Source organism: Vollenhovia emeryi, unplaced genomic scaffold (genome assembly GCF_000949405.1).
Source record: "Vollenhovia emeryi isolate VEMERY1.0 unplaced genomic scaffold, V.emery_V1.0 DF939399.1, whole genome shotgun sequence".
Taxonomy (NCBI): Eukaryota; Metazoa; Arthropoda; class Insecta; order Hymenoptera; family Formicidae; genus Vollenhovia; species Vollenhovia emeryi.
In genome coordinates, this window is record NW_011966967.1 from 52,026 (window position 1) to 76,890 (window position 24,865).

General features: G+C 45.4%; 2 protein-coding genes across 13 annotated transcripts; both read left to right on the top strand.

The window, feature by feature from the left end:
• The first annotated feature begins 28 nt into the window (after positions 1-28).
• On the top strand, positions 29-3,032 carry LOC105557956 (CMP-sialic acid transporter 4). Of its 2 annotated transcripts, none has more exons than XM_012005392.1 (6): positions 29-682; positions 824-938; positions 1,025-1,071; positions 1,179-1,318; positions 1,936-2,079; positions 2,145-3,032. In XM_012005392.1, the coding sequence occupies exons 1-6, from the start codon at positions 595-597 to the stop codon at positions 2,619-2,621; spliced, it is 1,011 nt and encodes a 336-aa protein (XP_011860782.1). In that variant the 5' UTR covers positions 29-594; the 3' UTR covers positions 2,622-3,032. The 2 variants fall into 2 exon arrangements, with proteins under 2 accessions (XP_011860782.1, XP_011860783.1); XM_012005393.1 differs by having other exon boundaries at positions 601-682; positions 796-938.
• LOC105557954 (rho guanine nucleotide exchange factor 18-like) lies at positions 2,627-23,910 on the top strand. Of its 11 annotated transcripts, none has more exons than XM_012005382.1 (21): positions 2,627-2,704; positions 3,112-3,531; positions 3,597-4,427; positions 4,854-4,951; positions 12,111-12,542; positions 13,055-13,533; positions 13,832-13,981; positions 14,075-14,262; positions 15,139-15,276; positions 15,800-15,875; positions 15,962-16,088; positions 16,187-16,382; positions 17,351-17,425; positions 18,816-18,872; positions 19,034-19,586; positions 19,661-19,890; positions 19,992-20,521; positions 20,611-20,813; positions 20,902-21,081; positions 21,149-21,867; positions 21,961-23,910. In XM_012005382.1, exons 4-21 carry the CDS (start codon positions 4,909-4,911, stop codon positions 22,289-22,291), a joined length of 4,707 nt encoding a protein of 1,568 aa, XP_011860772.1. In that variant the 5' UTR covers positions 2,627-2,704; positions 3,112-3,531; positions 3,597-4,427; positions 4,854-4,908; the 3' UTR covers positions 22,292-23,910. The 11 variants fall into 11 exon arrangements, with proteins under 11 accessions (XP_011860772.1, XP_011860773.1, XP_011860771.1 ...); XM_012005383.1 differs by having other exon boundaries at positions 3,112-3,153; positions 3,229-4,427; XM_012005381.1 differs by having other exon boundaries at positions 3,112-4,427.
• The last annotated feature ends 955 nt before the right edge of the window (positions 23,911-24,865 follow it).

The window sequence follows — 24,865 nt, forward strand, 5'->3', positions numbered from 1 at the left end:
GGTATTTTCTCATTCTAGCTTACTGCACTAGTTCACCAGTGCAGGGACAGAAAACAAATCTAATATCGCACTACTGATATGCTATTATCAGTATTTTACTGATTGACTACACAATCAAGCGCTAGGTCCGATAATGATAAATTTTGTAAGATATGTCGAAGTATTGCAGCGACGGTGCGCGATTAATAGCGATGCGCAATCCAGTTTGTAGATAAAAAAAACGATGACTAGTTCTACAGGTTAATAGACGATACGTGTGTTAAATGTAATTCCACCGTTTCGAAGCAACTGCGAGGGCAAATGCATTTCCGAGATTGAGACAAATACAATAATAATAGAATTCACGCGGCTGACGAGAGCGTGGGCGTTCACAAGTGCGTGCGTTTATTGGAGCACGTGCACACATGCGCAAAGTGCCACAATACGTGTAGTGGTAATAGTGGTATCAGTCTGACAGTATCCGGCCTTCACCAGTGCGCGCTGATGTTGGCCGTTGCGTGCGGTATGCGTATACAAGACCGGAGAAGGAATGACTGTCAAACATGATGCACCGAAATTGTTCAAGCTGAAGCGGCCAGGAAAAGCCGAAGGATAATGGGTGGGATAAACTGGGGCGAGTTGTTCCCAGGAAGGTGGAGTCCTGTCATTTTCGTCTCTTACATAGCTCTGTTCGTGAACCAAGGTACGTGTTGATCATGTGTTCTCGGCAAGCAGCTTCCGTTCTCGTCGCTGCGCGCGACAGATAAGAAAAATAAAACGTCATTAATCAAGCGTGAATTGTCAAAAAAAAAAAAGAAATGCGACGTGCAACCGTCTGCCGCAGGTATTCTCGTGACGTGGTCTCAGAGAAGCGGCCGCTACGAGTACAACATTGTAGCGGTCGTGCTGATGACGGAGGTTCTAAAACTGGTCATATCTACAGCGCTGTACTGCAAAGAGTAAGTAAAGCAGTTGAAGAATTCGCATAACTAGCGGTCCCAGATTAATTTCCCTTAGCAAAATATTGATTCATCTTAATTTGCAGCAATAGCATTCTGACGCTTCTCCAGGAGACGAGGAGGAACAAAAAGGGTGAGATTAGAAGTGGAGATAAAGAATCTTCCGACGAATCGCGCTGCGAAAGATCCAGCGGCGATCGACGCCGAGGGGCACTAAAGAGAACTTGTGTCGTTTTTCAGTGCTTCTGCTGTATATGATACCCGCGCTTTTGTACTGCCTCTACAACAATCTAGCGTTTGTCAATCTGGCTAGATTTGACCCCACAACTTACTACGTCCTGCTGCAGCTGCGCGTTGTACTTACGGGAATTATTTTCCAGGTATAGACAATGCATTGCTCTCTAGTACCCACGCAGCACAGAAAGATTGCAGAAATGTTACATTGCAAGATTGCAATATTGCAGCAATGTTGCGCAACATCGCTTCAACGTTTCTGGAGGATTGCAGCAACGTTGAAATGTCCGCCCTCAGAGAGATTGCAGTGCAACATTATAGCAATGTTGCAGTGCAATATTTTTGGAATAATTTGTCGTACATAAGCAGAGAATTTACTAATTACATATGCATCTGGGCCTTTTTCAATACACGGCAAGCTATTGCGAAGCAACCTAAGGAGATTATGTCGCTTCGCAATAGATGGAGATTGCGAGCAACGCCGCACTGATCAAGTACTTAATAATTCGCGCATTATTGGTATCAACGAAAGTAACATTATAAAATTCTCGTAATTAGAAAAATGTTTTAAATAGAAAATATAGTATTTTTATCATTTTGGAAACATTGCTGCAATATTGCTATCGAAAGTTTGCAATTTTATATCCCTGCAATGTCTCTGCAAGATTGCAACGTTTCTGCAATGTAACTGCAACCATCTGTGCTGTATGGGTAGAGCGACGGACGCTGAGCGAATGGCGTGAAAACTCTAGATTTCTTCTAGGTCATTTTTAGAAAAAAGTTATCCTCGACGCAGTGGTTTTCTCTGCTGATCCTGACAGTCGGCTGCATGGTAAAGCATTTTGACGCCCGCGTCCTTGGCACGGAATTCCACGCGGATATTTTTCTACTTTTAATTCTTGTACAGGTGAGTCGCCCGATCTATCAATACGTAGGCACAATTTTTCTCTTAAAAAAAATCTTGCTTTGCAGACAACATGCTCCTGTCTAGCCGGTGTATATAACGAATATTTGCTGAAGCGGCAGGGCGCGGACATCGACATTTTTATACAGAATGTATTTATGTACATCGACAGTATTTTCTGCAACGTCGTGGCGATTATCCTGTTAAGTGCGTTTACGAGCGGCGCGAGCGACACGCTGGCTAACGTCGAGCTCGGTACGTTTCTGCAGCCGAAAGTGATTCTCATTATGTTGAACAATTCGCTCGTCGGGATAATAACGAGCTTCTTTCTGAAGACCTTGAACTCGATACTAAAGACCTTCGCCAGCGCGGTGGAGCTAGTTTTCACGGCGATGCTGTGCTGGATTTTGTTTAGCATACCGATTAGCGCCAACACCATCGTTTCCATAGCCATGGTGAGCTTCGCTGTCATTTTGTATTCGAGAAATCCCGTGCAGAACGCCGAGCCCAGGAAGACTGCGGAGAGCGGGGAGCTTTTGGTGTAAACGACAGTATTAAAGTACTCTCTTCCAAACGACAATGTGGTCGCGACGGTTACGTACCAAACGAAATCGCGAGAAACGAAAATGTACGTTACCAGTGAGTCTAATCTACAATGTGCTCTCTGTATCTAGAAACATTCTATTTTGTAGTCACTAAATACATTTAAAAAGTTTGCGCAAGTGAATGAATTACATACTGTACAATCGTACATTGTCGACAAATGTCTTAAGCGTTTCGATTTGTTTATATAAAATAGAATGTTTCTAGATGCAGAAAGCACATTGTAGATTAGGCTTTAGCGTTAAGCTATTGCAAGTGTTTTGTTGCGGCACGATGATTATGTGATACAAGGTTATTAATTTAAGACAATGACTGAACGCTCGAATAAAAGTAACGCGGTTTCTTTCGACAAATCGATTCAGAAAATTATTTAACGAGTAATAATAACAATAAATTGCGAAAATGTAAATATATGTATTATATTTTTTAAAGGTATTTGTCTCTTCAAACGGAAGCGAGGTAGACTGGTTGCAAGTACGTATACTTTGCAATACTTTGTTAAACTTTAGTGACATTCTATATTGTTATATATCTAATCTTTTGTTTAAGAAAAAGAGCATTTCGAAGAAATAGAAGCGCAACGTCAGTCACGTTTATTACTTTAATTCTGATCTTCATCTTTTACGAACTCAGTGTTGTGGGCCGGCATTATCGCAAAATCGTGAATCAAAATTTCGCCACTTTTGGCGCTGGCGTCGCCCGAGGGGGATGCTGGAGTTTACCGATCTTGATCTCACTGACTCCATGATACAGCGTGTAACCGGAACTTACGAAAATGTCAAAACTGTGTGAATACAAGAATAAGATGAGGAGGTGGATTATGTATCTCTGTAACTTGTAAAAATTACAAAAGTAAGCGAATTCACAGGTTGAAGTTATAAATATTCACTCACTTTTGTCATTTTCGTAACTTCCAGAAATTGACTCCCAGATAACAATTAACGGAAGGACTCATTGTCAGAAGAGAAACGGGGGAATGAAACGAGATGCAACAGGTGCGGCTGAAATTCGGAGTTAAAACAAAAGTCACGCATCGTCCAACGATTCGATCCTTTGTTCACCCGATTGTCGCTCCCCTTACGCCGCGATAGTATGAATATCGCCCTGCCTCCGTCAATCGGGCTCGAGAGCCTGATTCTCGACGATTGCAAGCAGAGGCTGCTTTCCTTTTAAACAACACAGTCGACATTTTTGACACAAGTCGACACGTGTGTCACTTTCCACAATTGGAATCTAATTCAAACTCAGTCGACATGGCACTTATCGACTCCGCTCGGGAGGAGTGTGTTTGTCGACCAAAGAACACTCCGAGTATCTCGATAGAATTTTTTCTCGGCACAAACTTTCCTCAAAATCCCGTCCTTCAAATCTTCTTCGGCAAACTGCGCTCGAGTGCGTTGACTTGCGTCGACGTGCGTCCTCCGAAAGGAAAGCGGCCTAAATAGTCAGTAGTCGCCGTGTTTTACGTCAAGTCCTCTCCCTCCCTCTGCCGCCTGGGCGCCCGACAGTGCCCGACACCGGGGGCGACGGCGGCGACGCGGTCCGGCACTGCCGGCCAGTACAAGATGGCCGACGTGCCTTTGACCGTGTCGCGCTGACGGTGGCCGCCTGCCGACGCGAGACTGCGTTACCCCGCGCTGCCCGAACGAGCACCCGCCGCGCCCGGAGACAGAGACGCGCCCCGGGGACGCCGACGTGCGCTACGCTAAATGGCTGTCGCGGGATAAGCGGGTACACGGCGCACTTTGGTACGTAATCCCGTGGGTGCGCGAGGAGCCGCGTGGGAGTCTGGACGGGGGGGGAGGAGGAGGAGGAGGAGGAGGAGGAGGACGCGACGGATCGAACGGTGGATCGTCGCGATCCACCTGTCAATACCTGGCATGCACGAAGCGCGACGAGGTGCGCGCGCGGGCGTCTGCCGCCCGCGAGCGAGATTCTCCCCGACTTCCCTTCTTCTCTTCCTCGCCCGTTTGAATCTTCCCCGGTCGCGCTGGTCCCTCCGCGGGATCATCGCGCGAGAGAAACACGGAAGCGCGCGCGGGGATCTCGCGGATTCCCACGGTGCTCCGAATCGAAGCGCCCCGTCGCGCCCCTCGAGGTCCCGACGCTAGGAAACGCGGCTGGCCGCCGCGCGCGCGCGCGTCCTCTCAAGCCGATCTTTTCGACTGTTGCAGTCCGCGCGGTGTTCGAGAGGAGCGAGTACGCCCGCCGTGGGACGCGCGAGAAACGATGGAGAAGCGGCAGCAGGAGGTGCTCGCCCCGTTTTCCTCCGGTAAGTTTCTCGCCTCGCCTCGCCTCGCTTCGCCTCGCCGCCTCAGTCGGGCGCTTTCTCTCCGTCTCTGTCGCGCGGAGACACGGGAAGGTGCGTGGACGTAGGCCGCTCGTTGCGTAGGCGTAGGGGCAGGCGTGTGCGTTCACCGCTGAGCCATGGACTTATTTATGCTCGCGTGCACGTTTATTGACTGACACGCGATACACGCGCGAAAACATATTGAAACCGCGTGAACTTTGGTATTGAAAAAGAAAAAAAAATACTCGCAGAGAACGCGGTTGATCGCGCGGTCACAAAGAGAAAATTCGTCGTGGCTCGTTTTTCTTTTTCTCTCTCGGAACTTTACGCACGGCGAGGAGAACGAACGTATTCGTTCGATTACCTCGAAGCTTCGGTGAATTTGTATTATATTGTGTTTCGAATTCTGGTAAGGATAATCTGGCGATTCATAGTCTCGCGACGTAACGTGTACGACGTTCCTCGTTACGACATTTTTATCAATGCAGATCAACTTTACTTTCGGTTTGACTTTCCTATTATCTTTTTCTTTACTTGTAAGAGTTGGAAGGTAAATTAAACCGAGATTAAAATTAAACTGCATTGGTAGAACCGGACACTAGGCTTGCACCAACGTCGCTTAACTTTAACTCTGCTTCATTCACTCTTTGTCCCTTTCTAAGGCCCAGTTTTTCATTTTCTGGTTAACTGTTAACCAGACGTTAGTCGACGTTCTATCTTTTTTTATTATGTTATTATCCAAGAAGTGATAGAGAATCAACTAACTTCTGGTTAACAGTTAATCAGAAAATGAAAAATCAGACGAGGAGTGAATTAAGCTACAATTAAAATTACATGACGTTGGCGCAACCGGGACTTACTTTTCGAGAAGTAAATTAATATTATTCAATGGAAAGGAGAGAAGTAGGTAAAAAAAGCATCCGCTGCCTTATTTTAGAAAATGAATCGGAGCAGAGATTTTATTATAATGAGCACCGCGTATTAAAAGAAAGTGACATTGTCGTAGTGTGCATCGGAGGAGATGCATTTTATTTTACTTCTATGCTGGTAAGCTCGATGCGTCTTCTGCCGTACATATATATCTATCATTGCTATTTACGTCGGAACAGAAACAAAAGAATATTCTTGAGGTAATCAATACTATGTGAAGTGAAGGGAGAGAGAGAGAGAGAGAGAAGCAATCGTTGTATTCTGAGATGCATGAAATACACACGTGTATCGATTGTTATTTTTTAATCTCGTGAAAAATATTTAGGAAGACATTTCGTCTCAACTGAGAAAAATATTCTGTACAAGAGCACGTAGTTAACTGTAAAGTTTGCTCCTACCCTTCTAAAATTCGGTACAATCACCCCCTTGAGGGGTACAAACAAAATTGGCGGCGGTACAAACGACTACGAAACAGTATCCCTTTTCAGAATTCGAATATCTTAAAAAATGGCGAAGTTGGCTCCTACCCCTATTTTGAAAATTCAGTACAATCACCCCCTTGGAGGTACAAACGAAACTGGTGGCGGTACAAACGACTACGAAATAGTATCCGTTTTCAGAATTCGAATATCTAAAAAAATGGCGGAGTTACCCCCACCCTTACGTAAATTTAAAAATTCAGTATTTCCTCCCCCGTGAGGGTACAAATGAAACGGAAAGTGGTACAAACGGGTACAAACGATGCCCTTTCGAATGACGTTAATAAAATTAAAATATCTTAAAGTCGGGTTCTGGCAATTTTTCATTTATTTTTTATTTATTTATTCCTTGAGGTACAAACGAAACGAAATGCGGTACAAACAAGTACAAACTAAGTACAATCGAAATTAATTTATAGTTTTTAATTTTTATAAATTTTTACACACTGGTAATTTTACTATACATTTTACTGATAAAATGTATACCAAGTATAACTACTGGCAAAGTGTATGGGAAAATGTCAAAAATTTCCCATAAACTTCTTCGAAATGCCACGTTGTCCCAGGATTCCATAATTTTCAGGATAAATGTTGAGAAAAAAAGTTCTCTCCGTGAACCAGTCAGCATATTTCTTTATGCAAAGTGTTTAGTTTGTTCTCTCCTTTTTCACATTTTCAGGGATTGTTTGTACAACTGTGGCAGAAAATTCGTTTCCTTTAATTCACTCGTCTATATTACGCTCTGGCACGCGGAGCAAAGTCGGTATTCTGCCGAGGGGTCCAATTTGCGAATTCACCGGCGTTCAGCCTCGTTAGGGCGATGAGATTAACGTTAATCGGCGGTGGTGAAGCGCTCACGGTGATATCCAGTTAAACGAAAATTCAATCCCGTGGGCATCCGATAACGGCAGCGGTACCAATTTCGCGCTCAACGTGCACCGCGCAACGAGAGTAATACAGTTAGTTTTTCCGTAGCGCGATTGATCACCCGCCAATCTTCGCGGGTGAAAAACTTCGCGAGAGAAAGAGAAGAATAGGAGCGGGAAAACGGTGGAAGGGGAAGGTGCGAGCGTCTCGCGATGCCGAAAAACTTTCGCTGGGATCGAGAAAAGTTCCCGCGCGCCGTTAACCCTCGGGGAGAGCACGGAATTCCCATCATCACACCCGCGAAAATAATTATCGCGAGCGAGGCCTCGGCCCGTGGGGTTTCCACGTGCCGCGCGGGCCAACAAGTACATATTATCGGCTGTATCGAACGTTCTCGCGAGACGGAGGCGCGATCGTTACGGGCTACCCCGGCGAAAATCATTACCGCCAGAATATTTAATAACACCGATAATATCGACTCGGAGTCACCGCGGCCTACATTCAAATGCCAGCTGGAACGGCACGATCACGTCTCTTTCTTTCTCTCTTTCTCCAGACGTCCCCCTGGTAACCGATGCCGTCGCCGTCAAAGGGTTGTCGCTTGTAACGTCGAGTATATACTAACCACCGCGGCGAAATGTTTCTGCGATGGAAAAATTGAGACGAGAGGACGGTGAAGAGGATGGTGAAACAGACGGAGGGAATTATTGTAAATTGAAGCACTTAATTGTTTATTGCATCTAATTGCGAGACATGTGTTTCACGTTCAGCGAGAAATTGAGGACGTATATGTGAAATGTTCGCTTCAAGCAGACTTTATTTTAACATGATCGTAATGTGTGTGCGTGTGTGCATTGTTTAAAAAGTATTTAAAAGAAACTGTGAAGCGAAGAAAGTCTGATAAAATTTCGATATCTCGTCAGCTATATATAATAGATATATTGATATATACAATTTTTCAAGTGATAATAACTTTATCGCTACTTTTTTATTTTACATAGACAAAGTCACACGTGCCGAAGAGGAAGAGACGATATAGTTCTCATGAAAAAACAGCCATTGTTGAAGCAGCTGTTAAGATTCATTTATAAACAATTGAATTCAGATTCGTACTGTACGTCGAAAGAATAACATCATTATTCTCTACACGGAGAGAAAGTTCTTTTTAAATTCACCCTAAAAATCATGTAATCGTGGGACAACATGGCAAATGTATGATAAAATTTCAAGAAACTCATAAAGTTGTTTAAAATGCCACGTTGTCCCACGATTTTCAGGGTGAATTTTAAGAAAAAATTCTCTTCGTGTAGCTATATCTAAAAAAATAACCTTTTTAAAAAAAGGTAAAAGAAGACGCCAAGTATAAGCGCCATTCGATCAAGAATTATATAATTTAATTATTTGGGTATATTTTATTAGAAAAGAAAACATTTTATCTTCTCTACAAAAGTACTGATATCATCAAATTTTAAGAAAAAATTCCGTGTAGTTATATCTACATGGAGATTCTCTTTTAACGTAAAATTTTAGTCGCAATTTGCCCCCGTGTTGGCATCAAATGATCATAAAAAAATAAATGATAAATCTACACTCGATTAGTTCGTCGTTCATTTCCGAGAAGAAAGAAAGTGAATTCAAATCTCGTTTACGTTAACCAACCACTGATGAAATCCTTAATGACGTTACTTGCAAGGATACTCAGCGCTTTCAAATTCCCAACAGTTTCCCCAAAAAGAGAGGACGCCCTCGGTAAAATTCCGGGCGTGCGGAAGATTATCTGCGGGAAAGGAACGCGAGATATATCCGGAGGCAGCTGGACCAAAGATTCCTATCGGACCGCTTGGCGACACGCTCAGGGCGGAAAGATACAAATCTGACAAACACACGCGGTGGCGGTGGCCGGTGGCCGGTGGTGGTAGTAGCTGTGGTGGAGGAGGCAGAGCGAGTTGAAGGTTGGCGGTGTGACGGTGGTGGCGGCGGCGGCGGGTTACAGGGTCGCGGGGGTGCGCGGAGGCAGCGGGACGGCGCGCGCGGACCAGCGGATCAATTCGCGCTCCGGGAGCTACACAGGGGGAAAAGCAACAGTCTGTCAGCCCCTTTCTACCCGGAAAAGTGCTCAACCACGGTACGCTCCTCTCACGCCCATCAAGGACGATGAGAAGCTCAACGGGGCAGCGGGGCGGAATCCACCGTGTTGACGTTGCTTCTGGACAGAGAGAGAGAGAATCAGAATCATTAGAGAGAGAGAGAGAGAGAGAGAGAGGGTCGCGGAAGAGGGTGTCTCCTCTTGGAGAAGATTGGGATTGGATTTTGCACACGCGGACCGACGATCCGTGAGAAATCCTACGTGAACGACCGGACGTATCGGTGGTCGCGGGTGAAAGACGTCGACGTTGCGGAAATTACGACGTGGATCCTGGTTTACGAGATGAAGACGACGCGATAGCGCGTCACGAGTCGTGGCAGTTAACAGCCTTGGTGCCCCGTCGCAGCGCGACGTTACGTATGGAATTGCGATTCCTCCGGTTCACGTTCTCACGGAAGGGATAATGCCAAATTGTTCGAGCACAATTCGACCTGGAGAACGGATCGTTTGATTCTCGCGAAGCGAGAAAGGACCGCCTCGTCGTTCTTCTCGCCTTCCCGCCACGACTCTCGTTCTCTCGTCGCTCTCGCGTTTCCACGCGTCGTCCTGAGATCGTGAGAGCCTCAGGATTTAGCCCGCGTTCGCCCGATCCGGAATCCGGTTTGACCTCAACGTACTCGACGACGTTGTCAATCGGGGATGACTCGTCCTGACGTGCGCTCGACGTAGGGACGGTCCTCCCCGTCCGCGTACTCGAGTGGGAAAATCAACAATCTGACCTGATTTCCATTGAATATGCCTTTATGCGGCGCTCCGCGAGCGGAGTCCGAGACGAGGCCGTCGCGGGGGCCGGCACGATTGTCGCGGACTCGCTCGTTTGTTCCCAGTCCCGTGAGTCAATAGAGAGGCGGCGGGAGGAGGACGTTTCGGTATCGGTTTTTCCGGTATCTCGCTCCTCGAACTCTCCCTCCGACTCCGGGACTCCGTATCGCCGGTGCACGAGGACACCGCCAGTTAACTACTTTGTGTGCTTTTTACACCAGCTTTTACACTACCTTCCCCCTCGTTATTTCAACAAATTCTCTCTCTCTCTCTCTCTCTCTCTCTCTCCCTCGTTTCTCCTTGCACGCGCTGTGTCTAGAAGTGAGACTCGGCGGGTGTATTTGGTGAACTGCATGGAGAGAATTTTTTTATCTTAACATTTACCCTGAAAATCATGTAATCGTGGAACAACGCGGCATTTCGAAGAATTTTATGAGAGCTTTTGCACATTTTACTACACCCGGAGAATTCTCTCTTAAAATATATCCTGAAAATCATTTGATCGTGGGACAGCGTGGCATTTTGAACAAGAGTTGTTGAAAATGCCACGCTGTCCCACGATCAATTGATTTTCAGGATAAATTTTAAGAGAGAATTCTCCGGGTGTAGTAAAATGTGTAAAAGCTCTCATAAAATTCTTCGAAATGCCGCGTTGTTCCACGATTACATGATTTTACTAGTAAAATGTATACTAAGTGCAATTACTTGGGTCTGGTTTCACCAACGTCGCCTAACTTTAAGCTTATTGTTAGTTTAATTCGTTCTTTCTCTCTTTCCAAATGTTACTTTAGAAAGAGATAGACACACCTAAATAGATTTTTCGACAAGCTTTATAGCTTTAGCTACAAGTATGTTTAATTACTGGTTGATGCTTGCTCTCCTTATTTTCTATAATCAGAAATTGATGGTAGATTCTGTCGGGAAGGTTAACACGATTCATCAGCTATTCTATTTTATATTTCAAATACTTGCTCATAAGTATGTCCTTCAAATAGCTTTAATCTTCTTTTTCTAATCACTCTACCACTTCCTCATCCATTATTTGAGGATACCACATAGCAATTACAAACAACACCCGAAACGTGATGAAACTGGCATTACTATGACTATGTTTACACGGTACCCTGATCGGATTTAATAACATCTGTAGTTAAGGGGCTGGCCAATCACAGTCATTCCATTCTTCTGAAGAATAGTTGGGATTGGCCAGTTTTATAACTACAGATGTTATTAAACCCGATTAAGGGCCAGTTTCACAAACGTCGGTTAACTGCTAACCAAAGGTTAATTGATCCGCTGTCTCTTCTTAAATAATAAGATGAAAAACGATAGGGAGTCGACTGAACCCTAGTTAACAGTTAACCGATGTTTGTGAAACTGGCCCTAAGGGTGACGTGTAAACGTAGTCATTGACACGTACCGAGACGCACTACACGGCGGATATCATTAAAGTTGCGGCAAATTAAGAATGCATTCTTAATATTAAGAATATATTCTTAATATATTCTTTAAGAAAATATTCCAAACGAAACCTGCATTAAGTAGATATATTAAGAGGATTTGTGTGTGTAAGGTATACATTTCAAGAAGACAATTTTTTCGGTGCATGAATTAAACTAAGATTACAGTTCAGCGTTACGTTTGGTGAAACCGGGCCTCGGTATATATTTGCCATGTTGTTCCACGCTCACGTAATTTTCAGGGTAAATTTTAAGAGAAAATTTTCCGTGTAGTAAAATGTATGGTGAAAATTTTGGAAAAACTCATAAAACTCTTCGGAATGCCGTGCCCCACGATTACACGATTTTCAGAGCAAATTGAAAAAAAGAGTCCGCGTAACATGGTGTTCGATTAGATACAGTAGTGAGGGGAACGGAGCGACGATGACAATGCCGGTTTCCGGATTTCCGATTTTCCGACAAGCGTTGCTGATATAGACGCGCCGATATGTTTGCAGACGAGTGTCCGAACAGCGGCGAGGATAGCGAGGAAGATGTAATAACCGATTACCTTGGCTCATCGCACCCCGACTGCGATCGCGTGCTGCCTATCATTAATGGGGATCTACGCGGCCTGAGTTTACACGGCGGCATAATCACGGAGACCGGCTACAACACCAAAGACAATACCGACAAAGCGCCGATCATCATGTCCGAAAGCGGCGGCGACGAGCAGCAGCAGCAGCAGCAGCAGCAGCAGCAGCAGCAGCAGCAGCAGCAGCAGCACCATCACCACCACCTGCAGCAGCAGCAGCAGCAACAACAGCAGCAACAACACCACCCATTACTCGCACTTGGCACTAATATACAAGCCCAGCCTAATCCTCTGGTGCCCATCATCAGCGTCACGCCGCATTCTCCCGGCGTGGCCAAAAATTATCCGGTCCTAGGTAACGATCGGCTCTCTCGTGTCACATGGCACGCTCGTGGCCTTAGACACCAATTTATCCAGTTCTCGTTTTCCTTTTCTACGCCTGATTTTCACGCGATATTTGAATTTGCAGAATAAAATAGGATTCATTAATCTATAACATTACAAGAAACATCGAAATCTATGAAAGGAGAGTTTGCTTATTGTCACCAGTAATGATTAAAAATTGAGACGCATCACCTTGTGTTGTTCTTAAGACATGACTAACAAATTAGTTTGAGCCCAGCTACCACAGTGCTCACACGTATAAATATATTTTATAACTCGACTCTGTCTTACTCGACGACGATGACTGACTTAGTCATCACTCGAAAAGGACCCAAAAGAATAGGGTCATTAAATAACTAGTTGGGTTGACTATAAGTTTCCCGTCTCAGTCAAAATCTATGTTGGAAACGAGTTGAAAATAGAATTTAAAAGAGTTGACGAATCGATTTGAAGACATTACAACTAGTTTCTGCTTTCCCGCAGAGGAGAATTTGCAGCAACTGCACGAGATACACGACTGCATCCAGCGTATGCGAGACCTGACACTGGGCACTCTGGGATTCCACATTCGCGCCTCCAACGACGCTCCGCAAAGATTGACCTCCTCCTGCCCGTCCCTGTGCCCGCTGGCCTCGGCCGAACTCGCGTCTCGTTCCGGCAGTCATCATCATCATCATCACCATCACCACCACCACGAAACCGGCTCCGACCCGGACCTTGTCCTCGGCAATTGCTCGACAAACAGCTCCCCGACGCACTTTCCGTCAGCGGGTGGCCATGCCCGCTCGCAACAGGCGCAAGGTATAGATCGGAGACGCAGCTGGACTGGCGATCTGGAGGATCTGGAGGAGAGCCGGCGCGGCCGCCGCCGATACTCCGGACAGAATCACCTGCAGGCCCAAAATATGGTTAATATTGCCCGTTACTTGTTGAAACCAGGGCACGGACCCGGTTCAGTCTCGGTGAGTTCACGTTTCGATGCCGCGGATTTTGATGCTACGCGAGAATATCATTGTCACGTTTTCCCATTGTCGAGAATTGTAAACGTAAATACGCCCCCTCACATCCGCGTAGCATCGAAATCTGAACTCATCGAAATTATATCGGTCTCAAACGCCCGGTAACAATCGTACTCCTACACTGCTTTGCGCCATGGTGGCATGGTTTCGGGTCGCTTTGTTTGCCTAACTCATCGCGCTTCTCGGCGAAGCTAAACGCCGCTCGACACGCAATCACGACGTACTCGTTTACTCGTTTCAGCGACAACGCAGCATTAGTTTAAGTAGCCTAGACAGCGAAAACGAGCTAGAATTAGATGGAAAATCGTGCACCGGACCCGTGAGCGTAAGCAATCGGGCATGCAGGTCGCAAACGAGCACGCACTCGCTGAACGAAGCTGATCTTTTACAGGTAATTTCCCTGCGATTCCTCGAGAGATGATTCCCTCTCTCGACCCGAACGCGGGGAGACCACGGCATTACATGGCAAATTTCTCTTTGACAGAACGAATATCAGAAGATAGTCACAAAGAGGGGTAGTCAGAGATTAGCAGAGAGTAGCAGTTTAATGCCAGGGCTGACTGGTTCGCGTTTACCTCTTCAGAAATCTATATCGACGCCCTCGATCGTTACGCCGCAGGTTCACGCGCATTTGAACGAGACCGGAACCCGGACGACACCATCACTCGCAGCGTAAGTCCATTACAAATCACCGATGAGGATCGCACAGCTAGATCAACGGCAGCGAAGGAGCGAATACTTGTACATTATCTTTTTTCCGACGTAGGAAACGCCACTTACTTCCCGACGGTCGTAATCTAGCTTGCGATCTCGTTATAAATCAGCACACAGAGAGCTACGCACATATATATATTTTGTGCCGTTGTACATTCATGCGTGCGCCAGGCACCCATGCATGTGCACTTTCACGCGTATATATATATATATATATATTATATATATATATCGTCGATTTTTCAATTTTCCGCACAAGTAGAAACTCATTTTGAAAATGCAGACGCAGACGTACTTATGCATGAACACTTATAACTAGTAGAATAAATCTCAGAGATGTCTCTACATTCATAAATGCCTGAAACATTACGCATTATATGGATCTCTTAGCTTGTCGTTACGACTGCTCGCGTATTACTGTGTCACGAGTCGCATAAAACGCACGGAAAAAGAAACTCGTCGGATTATATAATCTCGCGGTAGCGATTTAACATGGTTCAAGTGATATTTTGTCCAACGAGTATCGCGGCTCACATTGTTAGTTATTGATAACAAGCATATAATTGCTTTTACCTTACGTGGGACCGAAATAGTTAACAACAACGTATCTGCTATCGATTCGAAAGCTTAATTTATACACACTTGATCGATCACTTGCGGCCAATCGCGTAACTATTCTCCTAAACGCGAGCAGTTTATTATTTCAAATATTATCGACGTGCATTTCCGCATCGGATCACCTGAGAATATCTAAGCTACAATTATTCATTATACACGATAGTTGCTTAGTTTGTGTTTGTACTTGACAATTTGCTACAATCCTGCATGAAACAGCCGTCGTGAAAGAAACGAAAAGGGTAGTGGGAGTGAGACAGAAACCGAAGATCTTCATACACCACACAGCCACGAATTCCACGAAGACCGGGAGGGCACTCCGAGTGTCCAGATATCCCTTGACGAGCTCTTGACCGAGTGAGTACCCCGATGCCTCAAATCCTTCATATTTAACCGAATTATTTACGATACTGCGAAAACCTTTTAACGTCTCCGATGGGAATGGTTTGTACCGGTTTGCTCGACGATCGATTTTGTGGCCACGAATAGTCTATAGTTACATTACAACTGCAAAATCAAACGTCAGATAGGCTCATGCATATTTATTTCTTTGGAATAACTCGCATTTCTCTCCAGGTGCTCGTTAGAAATGTATGTGCAGGCAGTTTAATGTTACTTAAGACTCATTGGACAAAAATTACCGAATATATCGCAACAAAAGTTACTACGTCACGTGGTTGTGCATGCGACACATTTGAAAATACGTAGCTCTGCGCACATTCACAGAAATTACACGCACACTTTGGTCTCTCGCAAATAAGCTATGAATAGACGGAAGCGCTTCCACCGTTGCACCGCTAATCATCTACAAAATGCAATTTTAAACATTTCATTCCAGATTCAGAGTCGAACAATGTTGGTATATGTTCTAACTTTTCAGTAGCACTGCGTACGATGACCATCATTCCGAAAAGACTAGAAGAAAGCGCGGCTCTATTTTCTTCCGCAAAAAGAAGGCAAGCGAATGATCCAAAATGAGATTACCTGATACGATCCGATAGAGAGACGTTTTCGATGAAATTGTGCTGAAATCTTATTTCAGGATAAAAGCGGGAAGAAGACTAGTCAACAGCATCTGTGGGTAACGATGACGGTGGGAACTCAGGGAAGCTTATTATGTGATGTTTGTATGAAACATTCGACGAATAAACCGCTCCTTCACTGCGACAGTAAGAGAATTGCTATGCTAAGCTAAACGTCTTTCGCGATTAGTCGCGAATAAAACTTTCACAGAATAACACCTTGCTGAACTTTTATAAAATCAAAGATTGCGGAGCGTCGGTTCATCAGAGTCAAGGATGCAAGGATCAATTAGTGCTGGAGTGCATCAAGTCTAAGCATCAGTCTGGCAAATCCGCGGCGAAGTCCTCGTCCAACGTCTCCACGATCTCGAGTAACAGCAGCGTCAACAAACGGGGCTCCACGACGTCGTTGCCTCTACCGGCGTCCTCCGGGAGCGGAAGGTAACAAGCTCACACCGGCAAAGATTATACTTTTTTTTTTGCATTGGATCTGCGTATCTGTGGTTCAAGATTCGCACGCAAATGGCATGGCTGGGCCGAAACTCGGAGTTTATAACGAACTTCTTTTACAAGACGATTAACGAGTAACTCGAATCAGGCTGAATTTGATTGGCAAGATTAGAATTTGCCGTTTCCTTTTACACTGTATACAGATTTAGATAAGAAAGAAGACTCGGTAATTTATCAAGTAAAAAAAAATTTACATCTAGTATATGATATAAATAATATATAAACGAGATTGTGGGAAGCTTTGAACAAGAACTGTGCATTTGTTTATTACTCCGAGGCTTTGGTTGGCTCAGAAGCTTATTATTTCTGGTTAATTTCGCAGTTTAGCAAACATCAATAGTACGGCAAGCTTTAGCGCGTTCAGCATCGCGCCGCTACATCTTGATTGATATAATATCGTTTTTACATATTATTACTTTGTATTACTTTGTACAGAATATACCATGCTCAGACTACCTCAGCTAGCTTTCGGTTTGCTATTATTACATACACAAAGCTAGTACTAGCGGCTGATGTTGTTACATACACAAAGATAGTATTAGCGGCTGATATTGTCGGTAATTGTGTGATAACGACGAGTTATCAGACACATTGACGTAACTCCGAGAGTTCGAGTTTCAATTACGTTTATGCGATTTGAAGAAAAAGAGACAAAGCCAATTTTGCCAATGAATAGAAAACTCTTGCGTGTGGGGAACGATTCGTTAAAGATAGGCGTCGACGCATAAACGTCGGAAAGCGTAAACAAAGATAAGAAATTAGCGCAAGGCAAATGAGGGGAAAAAACAGCCTGACAGGCGAAATGAAGTTGCCCTAATGCAGTGTGTGCTTTTTCCTTCTCCCGTGCATTCCCTCTCGTGCAACCACGTGCAAACTGATCGATTGTACGACGATTAAAGGGAAATTAACAGCCACAAGAAAACCGTGTCAAGCTACAGCCCTTGGCGGCGAGTCGCCACTAAGCTTGGAGTCAAGTAAGTCTCTGATATCTGATGTGTTCCTCCTGTATTCTGTCGAAAGCGTTCGTTTCGTTCGTTTCTGTTCGTGTAACTATCTCGAGCCGGATTCGGGCCAAGTAAAGACGAGCGCGAACGAAACGCGAATAGGCGAGTCACTTGTTCGCGTTTGTTCGCGATGCGCTCTGCTTAATCTGGATCCAGCTTCACACGCGTCTAGTAGGAAGGCGCGCGTCTCTCGTTCCTCGATTCTTTTCTCGCACACCACACACACACACGTACACAAATACACTGGACACGTACGTACACGCACACTGTCCAGCAAACGGCAATCGAATTCTGCCGTCTCGTCTTGTACCTGGAAGAGACAATCATCTTGCCCCGCCTATGCTTCTGATCTTGTGCTTGCTTCTATGATTTGTGTCCATCCAATGATATATTTTGTGTTACATCTCTTCTCGTTGTAATCCTCGTCTAAATTATAGTGCGTAAGCTCGTGATTGTGTTAATTCGCAAGGTTATCAATTCTCCATGATAAGTATATATATATACACACACCGGACAATATAATATCACAGTAGATACATGTTCATGACATGTTTACCAGTTTCTATCTCTCCTTTCTACTTTACACCTTGCCCTGTCAACGATATATATATATATATATAGTTTGTCACGTTTCTTTCTCTCATCGTTCCCACGTTTCTGAATGTGCCACGAGATCTCGTGCCCGGACTTTCATACAGACAGTCACGTTCTCAAAAGTAGTTTGTTGGGTCGGGTCGGGATTACGGTCTATCGAGAGTACAAAACGGGTACGCTGTTCCTCGAGTCGCCTGTAAACGCGTCACGTCCGTGTTCTCGATCGCTGGAAAAGTTTAAGCTAACCGGAGGGAACGACAGGAGTGGCGAGAAAAACAAGTGGTTGCGTCCCACCCGACCTGAACTCGAGGTTTCCGGCTCTTGCAGATTTTTGCTCATCTCTGCGAATGGCTTTTTGCTACTGATATCAAAATCTCGTTTTTAATCTCTCTGAATTTACCTTAGACTGCTAGTTTTGATTGACTATGCATTGCGATATGAGCGGCACTAATTATCACGGCAGTACAGTAGTTTAATAATATATCGGATACATTAACACCGTAATGAGAATTAGATGAAGATTTGTATACGCTTAAATGAAGATATCACGTATCATCTGCAAGGTTTGTATCGTACTTGAAGGATATTTTTAAGACGTGTAAATTCACAGTCCTCTTGAAAGGCTGGCATCTCAGTTTGTTAATTTCAAGAGCCTTTCAAACTGGAGTCCGTCCCAACATTGTGTGCGTTATTTAGGGAAGAGTAAGACTTGTCTTCTTCAATCGTAAATCGTGCTTTATGAAACAAAGCTGTGTCTTTCTTTCAGTCAAACGATAAACGAAGAAAAAGATGCCGAGGGCGGGCAACATCGCGATCTTCCCAGGTTTGTAAATATATCTCTCCTCATTTTCTCAAATGCTGTAACAAGTCCGCAAATTTTAATCAAGATAGCCCATACTGGCAGCCAAGTGTAACCGTAACGCTGTAACGAACAACAATGAACCAATGAGGGAAATTGATAAACTGATTTCTTTTTCATTTCAGCGGATGGGAAGAATTTGACTTTGGGGACGACGCTCATCAGTTCACGGTGGCGGATCTCGAGGAGATCGATCCAGACCTTACGTTGGGAAAGGAGGAACCCGACTCTTGGAGCTCCGCGATCGGACGTAACGTCGCGCTGCGTCTCGTCGATCACTGCGAGCGTGAGGTGAAGAGGCAGGAGCATATATATGAATTCGTGCTGACGGAGAAGCACCACTGCCTGGTGCTGCTCGCCATGGAGAAGATCTTCGCGGAGGGGCTGCGACGGCACTTTCGTCTGGGTCAGCCGGACCTCGAGCGCATGTTTCCCCGACTGCGGGACTTGATAGACATCCACCTGCGGTTCCTGCAGAAGCTGCGGAAACGGCAAAACGCCAATCCCGTGGTCTCCACGATCGCCGACATTCTGGTCGAGCAGTTCTCGGGCGATAACGCGCAGCGCATGAAAAGCGCGTACGGGGAATTCTGTAGTCGTCATCGGGACGCCGTCGAAGCGTACAAGTATTACTTGCGTAACGATCCTCGCTTTGCACGTTTCGTTCGTCACTGTCAGGTATGTTTTAATCAACGAGGAGCAAGCGACCGATATCGAACGGCGCAGTAAAATGAAATAACTTGTGCCCACAGACGAATCCCTTGTTGAAGAAGAAAGGTATACCCGAATGTATACTCTTTGTTACACAACGTTTGACCAAGTATCCGTTGCTGATCGAGCCGCTCATCAAAACCGGCATCGCCCCAGATGAAGGTGAAGACTTGCGTAAAGCATTGGTGCTTGTTAAAATGATTTTAGCTGACGTAGATGACTGCGTAGCCGACAAAGAGCGAGAAGATAGAAAATTAGAAATATACAATAAGTAAGTCTCGATTGTTTTCTTTTCCTTTCGATCACTCTTACGCCTCTTTGCGTTGTTATTTTATTTTTTGCGAGACTATAAATAACGACACGTCTTTGCAGGATCGACGCCAAGTCGTTCGCGACGTATCGTGGTGCCAAATTCAAGAAGTCGGATATAATTAACAGAATCCTGAAGTTCGAGGGCACTGCATACTTAATGCAAGGTCGTGGCAAAATGACTGCCATTGTAGTGGTCGTTCTCTCAGATATATTATTTTTCCTGGCTGAGAGAGATCAGAAATACGCGTTCTTCGTGCCTGACAATAAAGCCGGTATAGTGTCGCTGCAGAAGCTGCTGGTTCGCGAAAAGGCCCGTCAAGAATCCAGCATTTACCTGATAAGCAGCAACCCAGCCGAGCCGGAAATGTTCGAGTTGAAAATTCAGAAGCCAAAGGACAAACAGATGTGGATACAGGCTATTCGATCGGCGGTCGAGACCTGCCCACAGGATCCCGAAAACGAGACCGACGCGCTGACCGAAAACAGCAATGAGTTGCGAGACACTCGTTCCTCCTCGATTTCGCTGGTCTCCATGGAAGAGAAACAGCGCATTGCCAAGGTTAAGGAGTCGCATATACTTCGAATCGTCGGTACGTTTCTCTAGTTTTTTTCTTTTCAAACTTCTGATATCATGTCGCACTCTTCTAATTTGAATGAAAAAAAAATTGTGTCGCGTCAGGCGAATTGCGGAAGAAAGACGCAGAGCAGGCGCTGCTGTTTGAGGAGAAGATCAACTTGCAAATGCGACTTTTGCAAGCGGCGAACGTCTGGAGCGGGAACGAGAGCGATAACGAGAGAATTGAGAAGCACGAGAAGGAAGGTGCCGATTACACCCGATTAGTGCACAACGAAGGGACTGACACCACTCAACTGTGGCAAGAGGTTCATATTCTATCCTATTAGAAATTTATATTATTGGACCCTTAATTTGTAAGTTGGATTAATCCTGTAAACGTTGTGTTTCCCGCAGGTGGTCGTGGCTGTACAAGAAGCGACACGTCTCGCTAGCTCGCTGTCGTTCAGCGCGGGCGGCGGTACTCTATCGCGAAGCTTAAGCTCCGCCGGCGAGCGCCACAGCGAAGCTTACGTTCCGCCAGCTCTCTGCGTTCCTCGAAGGGCCGAAACGTTCGCCGGTTTCGATCACAATAAAGTATGTACGAATGAACGAGCAAGTTGTACGATAACAGTATAATAAAAACAATCTTCGGCGCTTTTAGGAGAGATACCCGCTGCGTGATTCGAACACGCTGCACACCGTGATCCCCGTTCCGAAACCCGGCGATCTGCCGAAAGAAAACCCCGACGAGAAGGACGGCCAGGAATTGGATACAAACAAGGATCAGCAGTGGGCGGCGATACGTTTGTCTCATCACGTTTATACGTTGCTCTGTATAATAAGTAATCAGATGACAACGATCGACAGCCTGCAGGCGCAGTTGGCCGCGTGTAAGGACGGTAGTATGGGAAAATCGTCCAATAGCCGGCCGAATCCGAATCGCCAGCTGGAGGAGCTGCGGAACTTGCAGGACCAGCTCTGCCGGGAGAAAGCGGCGTTTCGCGCCGCGTCTCAGCAGGAGAAGACCCAGCTGGAGGAGGAGCGAGCCGAATTGGTGCGCCAGCGAGAGCAGCTGGCCGCGGAGCAGCGGGATGTGACGCAGCAACGGGATCAGTTGTATCGACGGCTCGAGGCATTGGAGCGACAGGGTGTGACGCTGGTCGGAAGCTCCACGACCGGCTCAACGATGATTCACCTGTCTCACTTGACGCAGAACGCTGACACGATGCAACAAAGCGCGCGCAGCAAGGGGCAGCCCGACGCGAAGCGCGTCCCATTGAATCTGATCAGCGCGACAAATCAGCAGAAGGTGCAGAGTAACCTGCCGGTCAAGCAACAGCTGCCGCTGAAGCTCGCCAGCGGAAGTAACAATAACACAAGGTAGAGTCGCTCGAGTTGCATCCTAAACACAATCGCAATCACGTTTATCTTTCGGTATCGACAAGCAATAATCTTATGTCGTCCGTTTGACAGAAGCGGTAGCACCGCGAGCAACAACAGTCCAGATCGGCACTCCAGGGCGGGCAGCAGTCCAGCGATCGTCACCGGGTCCGCGTACTCGTCGCCGGAGCTCGGGAACAGTCACCATCATGGAATCTGTAGCGGGAATCATACGCATTCGTCGAATCGCTCACTTCGCATCACTCGCTCGCCGCCCGACACCTCGTACGCGCATCAGCAAGCGCAGCAGCGAAACACCGAGCCGCAATCACAACCGCAACCGTCGCCGCAGCAACATCAGCAGCAGCAGCAACAACAGCAGCAGCAGCAACAACCATTGGAGGAGGAGGTCATCTTCTTCTGACGATTCTTTCGATTCGGTCGCAAGCATTCGTCGCGTTCGTCGCGCGCCAGTGCCGCTGCCACCACCGGTACGACTACGCCGACTTCGACGCCGGCACAGTCGCCGCGTAATCAATCGAGGAGCAGCCAGCAATCCCGCAGCCGCGTTAAATCCTTTTGATTTTCGACATAAGTCTCCCGCGATGACGCAATCCGCAGGCTACGACTCTTTAGTAATGTCTCGTCGATATACCATTTTTCTCTTTCTATCGCTCAACCTTTCCTCACTACGGGTTTGATCGTCTCGCGATAGGATGCACCCACGACTATTTATTTTAACGACGAGGTCATAATGTACGATATTCCGCGTTGCCCACACGATCGTCAATAAGCGCGAGTAGTTAGGTATAGCTGGGGGAAGAAAGAGATGTAATACTTTATTACGTTCCAACTGCTACAACTTACGGCAATAATCATTTTTATGCCAAATCTATTTACGCGAAACTACTACCTGGACGAGAGCGATACACTAAGAGTAAAACATAATTTTTATTAAAAGTAATCGGGTGAAGAGAGAAAAGAAGCCGGCTTAGCAGATCAGCCAATCTTGTTGAATTCTTGCTCGTTGTGTTATCAAGCCGACTGACAGTTTTAGAAACACAAGATTTTAGATGAATCTTTTAAACCTGTTGCTGCTTGCTGAAATGCAAGATAGATAAATACATATATATATATATTACGGTTACATATATACAGGAATGTGTGTACATATATATACTTTTTCATAAGCATGGGCGTGTGTGCGCAACTGGGCACGAATGAAAGGGCAAGTCGTGTATGGTACACATCTGCGTGTGTGTATGCGACGCGACACTCCTCTCGCGCGATCGCACGTCAAGTGATGTCTCTGTGAATGCACAAGTGAATCTCTGTTGCGAATGGTAGAGCGAATCCGCAGTAGCTATTCTTACGACTATTGAAGTATTTTAATACGTGCTAAAGCGACAGATAGGAACTTATCGTTAACAATTATGAATTATTGTCATTGTCATCAAGTACGTGTGCCAAGCCGCTGATCGAAGAGTCGACGACACTGCTCGGTCTCCAAAAGCCGTTCGCTTTGTACGCACGATTTCTGTTTCCACGCGGGTGTGTCGCGCGCACGGCACACCACGCGGCTTCTTACCCCACGAACGAATTGCAGCGGAGGGACTTCACATTTGACACATTTCGTTTCGGGATTATTCACTGCCATTATTGTCGTATTCTTTCTTCTCGTATTATTGTCCACAGACACGCTTTATTTATTGCATTGCGTGAGATCGATGGTGAAAGTTCGCGCGTGAACCCGCGCGTGAAACTGTACGCGGAAGCGAGAGGCCATTACGTGCGCGGGGAGGATTTTCTCTTAAAATGTATCCTGAAAGTCGTGTAATCGTGGGACAACCACAGCATTTCAAAGAATCTTATAACAGTTCTTTGAAATTTTACCACACGGAAGAAATGCTGTTGAATTAAAAAAAGTATTATATAGTTGCTTGAATTAAACGTTGCTGTCATGAACCGCCACAAATATTCACTCAATTGTATTTGCTATGGATTTTAATTTGAAGCATTAAGTTAAATATCCAGATTATTAAGACAACATTTGATGTTTTTCATTCATTAATACTGATGTTTCAACAATTTTGTTTTAATTACACTGATATTGTTGACATAATTTTTTTCTGTGTAAACTGTGCAACTAGTAAAATGTATACCGAGTATAATTACTAGTAAAGTATATGGTAAAATTTCACAAAACTCATGAAGTTCCTCAAAATGCCACGTTGTTCCGTGATTACATGATCTTCGGGGTAAATTTTAAAAGAAAATCCTCTCCGCGTGGGGATCGTAACGAACTCCCGGTCCCGCTCGTTGCGAGAGTAATGCTACGGTACTCGCGGATCTTGCATCCCGTGCACCCGTCTCTAATGTATCTTATTTATACGTCACACTTATCAACGAAAGAGGAAGTTCTCGAGTGCCGAACGGTAGATGAGGAACCTCTGAATCATGGTACGATCGTACTGCACGTTGGATCGCCGACTCACTGTGCTGCGAGAGCGCGAAAGACGCGTTCAGCATACCTCAATGAGGTCCGTCGGCTGCGACGCGGCGTCAAACACACTATTGGATTCCAAAATTGAAAGGACAATCGCGACAACTATATTTATTAAGTATCGTATTGTCAGTACGTCTCTGAATTGTTAATCTTTGAACTTGGTTCGTGAACGATCATAGTTGTAATACTCTGCAAGTATGTAAATGTACATTCCTTAAAGCCTAATCTACAATGTGCTCTTTGCGTCTAGAAACATTCTATTTTATAATGAACAAATACGCTTAAAAAATTTGCGCAAGTGGATAAATTTTATATTATACAATCGTACAATTGTACATTGTCGGTAAATTTTTTAAACGTTTCGATTTGTTTGTATAAAATAGAATTTCTAGATGCAGAAAGAACACGTTGTAGATTAGGCTTAACAAATAAAACTGGCGTGCGGTACGATCGGATTGAAAGACAAGCTGAGAAACCGTCGAGGCACCGCGG

Bases quoted from the DNA above. Each gene is read 5' to 3' on its own strand.
- LOC105557956 (XM_012005392.1), top strand. From the start codon at position 595: ATGGGTGGGATAAACTGGGGCGAGTTGTTCCCAGGAAGGTGGAGTCCT. The intron at 939-1,024 runs GTAAGTAAAGCA...CTTAATTTGCAG, and splicing joins ACAGCGCTGTACTGCAAAGA to CAATAGCATTCTGACGCTTC. The intron at 1,319-1,935 runs GTATAGACAATG...GATTTCTTCTAG, and splicing joins TTACGGGAATTATTTTCCAG to GTCATTTTTAGAAAAAAGTT.
- LOC105557954 (XM_012005380.1), top strand. From the start codon at position 7,894: ATGGAAAAATTGAGACGAGAGGACGGTGAAGAGGATGGTGAAACAGAC. The intron at 12,543-13,054 runs GTAACGATCGGC...GCTTTCCCGCAG, and splicing joins CAAAAATTATCCGGTCCTAG to AGGAGAATTTGCAGCAACTG. The intron at 16,383-17,350 runs GTAACAAGCTCA...CGACGATTAAAG, and splicing joins GCGTCCTCCGGGAGCGGAAG to GGAAATTAACAGCCACAAGA.